This window comes from Trachymyrmex cornetzi, unplaced genomic scaffold, assembly GCF_001594075.2.
Source record: "Trachymyrmex cornetzi isolate Tcor2-1 unplaced genomic scaffold, Tcor1.1 scaffold510, whole genome shotgun sequence".
NCBI classification, from domain to species: domain Eukaryota; kingdom Metazoa; phylum Arthropoda; class Insecta; order Hymenoptera; family Formicidae; genus Trachymyrmex; species Trachymyrmex cornetzi.
In genome coordinates this window covers 14,198-20,270 of record NW_017299819.1, presented here as the reverse complement: position 1 = coordinate 20,270, position 6,073 = coordinate 14,198, and the positions used below count along the sequence as shown (strand labels likewise).

Sequence of the window (6,073 nt, the reverse complement as noted above, 5' to 3'; positions counted from 1 at the left end):
TGTGTATTATATATATGTATATATATATATTTGTTTATTTATTTATTTATTTCACAATATTACTTTCATTTGTAATTGTAGATAATATTGTGTGCCAACATTGTATCAACGTATTATGTGTGTACTTCCTTCACTTTGTGTTAATGTGTATTAATTTATATTTCCTTAAAATTTTATTAGCAATATTTGTTTGTATCACGTTATTATACTATTAATAATAAGAAAATATATGAGAATTTTCAATTTTTTAACTTGAGTATATATTAGTATCTTTTGCTTCATTTCGTGATAATACCTGCTAGGATTTATGCAAATATTTCAAAGCAGAATTCTATTTATAATTTTATATAGTACGTATCTTTAATGTGATATATTTGATATATTCATATAATTTTTTATTCTTAAAATAGTTCTTGTATGATATGGTACATAAAATTATAAATTTTATTTGAAATTCTGGCACACAATTTATGACAAAGATCTTCTAAACAGTATAATTATTATTTAGACCGCATGTGAGAAAACAATCAAATATCAGAAGCCTATTACGGTCGAAGCTGGATCTTCGTTGCTAAATTTTAATAATTCAAATCTTGAATTACTAATATATATTATATGTATATGTACTTGCATATATATCATATTGTAGTCTTTTTCGGAAATACAATTCGGCGCGCAGTTTGAAAAAGACTAACTAACAGACAAACTAACCAATTAAAAAACGCTTCAAAGCATTTGCAGCATCGCGTTGACCATACTCGTAATCAAGTATTACTATTCATTCGACAAAAATATTTAACGAATATTTTGTAAGTACACAGTAAAAATATTTAATACATTTAAATAACAAGATTAATTATTAACATTTGCATCATAAATTTTCTACTTGGAAAATGCATTACGTTTAATTGTATGTAAGGTTAACTGATATATTTCCAGGCAGTAGTAGGCCGGGCGAACGCATTTATTCGGCTAAACATAATTTTGTAATGAATATGGACAATAAAGACAACATAAAAACACTCTTATTATTATATAAACAACATCCTTCATTGTATGTTGTTAAATCAGCTGAATACCATAACCGAACCAAAAGAGAGATCGCTTATCAAGAAATATGTCAACAATACCAAGAAATAACAAAACAACCTTTAACTGTAGAAGCTGCTAAAAAGAAAATTAATAATTTAAGGTCGCAGTATTTAGATTACATCAGCAAAATAAAAGCATCAAAATCAAGTGGTATGTCAACTAATGATATTTATAAACCCACATGGTGGTTATTTGACGATATGAAATTTCTTGATCCACATATTGCTCAAAGAAAAGGAGAATCTTCTATAACAGTAAGTAGATTAAGTAAAATATTTTTGCCAATTATAAATTACATAATTATAAAATATAAGTAACTATTAAATTATGATAATTTAGGTGTCTAGTCAACAACGTAGCTGTTTAGAAAGCAGTACTTTACAAGAAGAAAGTGACAACGAAGATATACAATTTGTAGATGTTGTTGATATTTTAAAAGCACAAGATTCCAATAAAGGTAATAAAATTTTATATTGCTACTTTTTACATTTTTTTTCTTATATTTTAAATCACTTAATATACAGGGTATCCTGACCTTTTTTGTGTAGATAGAGCGGATTAAACTGAGTCGTAAAATCCTCTACCATTTTGCAATTTTCGCAATAGTTAACAAGATATTAATTACTAAAAATTGCAAAATATTGGTTTTGAATAATTTTTTACTCAAATACTATCAACTTTACAGAAAAACTGCAAGAGACAAAAATTATTTATTTTCTTCTCATAAAGTTCTGAGAATTTTTTCAGAATTTTTTAATACCGTATTTTCTCATGTTGATAAAAATAAGAAAATGCAGTACTAAAAAGTTGATAAAAAATTCTGAAAAAATTCTCAAAACTGTATGAGAAGAACATAAATAATTTTTGTCTTTTGCAGTTTTTCTGTAAAATTGATAGTATTGAGTAAAAAATTATTCAAGACCAATATTTTGCAATTTTTAGTAATTAATATGTTGTTAACTATTGCGAAAATTGTACAATGGTAGAGGACGTTTCAACTCAGTTTACTCCGCTCTATCTACACAAAAGTGATTGGCAAAAAAGATTGGGACACCCTGTATTTTATCTAATGATTTAATTTTTTGATGCAATATTTTGATTTTTATTTCATAATTTGTTTCATCTAGAGAATACTGAGTCAAATCTTCAGCCAATCCCATCATGTAGTACTAATTCAATGAAATCACAAAGTGTAACGTCAAAACATAGAAAAAGGAAATTTGAAATGTTAAGTAATGATTCATCAAAAACTGAATTTTGGACAGCAGCGACAAGTGCTATCCAAAGTATATCAAAAAGTGATGATACTGCAAATGAATTAAAATACTGGATATTGTATTTAGAAAGTAAGTTACGTAAAATTAAAGATCCAAAAACATTGAACTACTTACAAAGAAACATTATTACACTAATAGATGACATGAATATTTAATAAGTATTCCTACGTTCCTATGTTTCTATGTTTACATATATATGCGCGCGCGCGTATATGTATAATTTTCATATTCAAATGTTCTCTCATTGTTTGCATATTACTTTTGTTTTCTATATTTTATATTCAAAAAGAGATGCTCTCTTCAGGAAACACGGATAGTGTCTCGACACTAAGCCAAACGTAGATAGTAACAAACATAAATGATAAAAAAATAATGTGATAAAAGACGAAATAAGTAAGATGTCTTTATGTTGCTAGTAAATACGAAATATCAGTAACATTTCATTATCAGTAACGAAATATCAGTAATTTTCTGACAGATATAATTTTGTAATAAAAAAACAGTATCAGCCAATATGATGTATGGAATAGATTCATTCTCTCTCTCTCTCTCTCTCTCATGACAGATAATAGTTTATTTTGTAACATAACTATGTTACTGCTACTTTGTATATACTACGTTATGGATACTTTATGTTAAAAAAATGAGATTGTTTTATTAACGGTAACAAACGTACCTGTTTAAAATATAAGAATATAAATATAAAAATATAAGATAATATAAAAAAATATTTTTTAAATTAACATATTTTTATGTTATACATGTGTGTATATTACTTTTGTGTTCCTTATATTTTATAAAATATATTTTATTTTAAATAACATACGTACAGAACAATAACTGTAAAGTAATATTATAATTCATATATAAATATTTCTTACAATAAAACTTTTTATTACAATGTTGCAAAAGAATATTGTGTTACAAATTAAAATATAATTCTATATTTAAAAAGATTATATTACATGTTCCTGCCATTCAACCTTACCAACAGTATTAAAGTATTTTTTAAACATATTGCGAATACCAATTGCATTCATATTTGGTCTTATATTTATAATGTCTAAGTTGCGTAATTGTATATTGTTTCTCCATTCAGCAGGTCTTGTAGTATGTTCGTCTATATTTTCAATATTTATATCAGTATACAAATAAGCAGCATTTTGTTTAATAAGATAGTTGTGTAACGCACAACATGCAAGTGTTATATTTTGGATGGTTTCAACAGGTAGATGTATTTGTGTTAAAAGAACTCGAAATTTATTTGCCAATATGCCGAACACATTTTCAACAACTCTTCTACCTCTGCTAATTCTATAATTACATATCCGTTCGTCACGAGACAAATTTCGTGATGGATATGGTTTTAATATATGATTTTGTAACGGAAAAGCAGCATCAGCTAATACGACATATGGAACAGGTTCGTTCATGCCAGGTAATGACTTATCTTGTGGCACATTCAATGGATTTTGTGCATTATTTAACAATTTTGCAAAGTCACTATCACGGAACACTCCTCCATCACTTACTCTACCGTTAACTCCCACATTCACATATGTGAATTGATATTTCGCGTTGACTAGTGCTAAGAGAACAATGCTATTACTGCCCTTGTAATTATAAAATAATGATCCATCCTTTGAAGGTGCTCTAAATTCTATATGCCGCCCATCCATGGAACCAATACAATTAGGAACATTCCATAAGCGTTGATAATCATCTGCAATTTGTTCCCATTCCACAGTTGTATTTGGTGTCTGTAAAAGCATTAAATGAATTATTCATTGATAAGATAATATGCAAAGTATACTAAGTTAATGTTGTTATATATTATTTTGTTATCAAAAGTATTACTGGCCAATTTATCTCAAAGCCAGTAATGTTTGTCTGTAAGATTTATTAACAATAACATCCCATTTACCTTTAAGTAATCTTCTCGAAGACATTCATATATAACACGACATGTTTCTGGTATTATACGAGAAATCGTACATGCTGGAATCCTTGTCGCATATTCCAAACTTCTGTAACTTTCGCCAGTAGCTAAAAACCTTAGGGTGAGAGATAATCGTTCCTTAGGTGATATACACTCTCTCATGTTAGTATCTTGACGTTGTATATAAGGTGTTACTATTTTTACAAGTTTATCGAATAAGTCAATCCGCATTCTGAAGAATCTTCGAAAATATTCTTGGTCTTCAATTCTTAATTCTTTATGTGCTAAGTTGTAAATTATACCTCTCAATGAACGATTTCTTTCAAGTATCCATTTACGTGTCCAAATGGATCGTCGTTTTTTTTTTATTCCATTTTTTTATGTGTTGTTTTTCTGCAATTTCAGCAATCAGAACGATTGCTATACATTTTCTAATTTTGGAGGATGCCATTATAATTTTATTATCATTGAGATATAATTTTGCAGGTTTATAATAAAATATATCTTAAAAAATGAAATAGGGCAAACGCACGTCTATCCTGCTCGAGCGGTCTTGCTAGACTAAGTTGATTGCTATTGGTTCATTTGACGTTATAGAATCATCCGAGATACGAGACCTTTGTACGAGAATTATGTCCGAGATCTCGGACCGATTTCTAGCATCGTGGACACAAGCCTTTAAGCCGGAGATATTAATGAACATTCATAACACAAGAATACTAAAAAATCATAATGCATCCAGCAGCTTGCAGCTTAGTCCTTTGTCAAAAAAAGTAAAAATTATGCCAGAGAATAAAATTGTTGCACCTTTTCTAAAAAGTAACAATGGAGAAAAGATTTGTTTCTCAAAAGGAGTGAAAATGATGCCAGAGAATAAAATTGTTGCAATTTCCCTAAAAAGAAGTAATGAAAAGGAGACAAAAGAAAATATAAAGAAATCAATTCAAGAAACATTATTAGAATTACATCGATCAAAAGAGGAAAGCAAAGAATGACGTCACCAAGAAAAATTACAATTAATTAAAGAACTTTTTAAGAAAGATATGTAACGTGTGTTCCTATTTTTTTAAAGTTTATGAGTTCCTTTTGTACAAAGATTTACGTATAGGACATTAAATGTAATATGTATATTTTTTTAAGCTTACACAAAAAGTTCATTTTTGTTTCAAATTACACAAAAAAAATTATCTTTATTACAAATTAAATACTGAAGGCTTATTATTTTCATTCTAAGTCATTAAGAGTTACTTTTATTTTGTTATAAATGAAGAGTATTTCTTGAAATACTCTTATTGAAATACTTTTATTTTGTTATAAATGGAGTACAAATTATTTACGTATTTATACTATGTATTTTAGTTTGTATTATAATTTTTTTTATTTCAGTGTAACCTATTGTGCAATATTTATACAGTGATGGGAGAAAGTTCGGCAACGGTCAAATATCTTGGAAAATAATGCTTATGGAAAAAAATGTTCAATACAAAAGTTTTAGTATATCAAGTGGTCTATTATATGGTTATGTTGAAATGACCTTCATGTGACCTTGAAGGACACCGTGAAGGTCAACTTTGAAATCTTAAATGGAAATACCTATTTTCTTTTACATATCCTTAAAGCTGGTGTCAAGACGTTTCCGAAACACTGGTTACAAACCCTTTTTGCTTGAGATCTTCCTGAGTTACGAACCTTTAAAGTTTAAGTATCGCCGGCGCGTTATCTAAGGTATACTGCGTGGAGGTGGCACGGTCGGATATCCACCTCT

General features: G+C 28.1%; 1 protein-coding gene across 1 annotated transcript; it reads right to left on the bottom strand.

The window, feature by feature from the left end:
* Nucleotides 1–3,325: 3,325 nt before the first annotated feature.
* LOC108765711 (putative nuclease HARBI1) lies at nucleotides 3,326–4,539 on the bottom strand. Its single transcript, XM_018514556.1, has 2 exons — nucleotides 4,294–4,539; nucleotides 3,326–4,129 (listed from the first exon to the last, which is right to left on the bottom strand). Exons 1-2 carry the CDS (start codon nucleotides 4,537–4,539, stop codon nucleotides 3,326–3,328), a joined length of 1,050 nt encoding a protein of 349 aa, XP_018370058.1.
* Nucleotides 4,540–6,073: the final 1,534 nt, after the last annotated feature.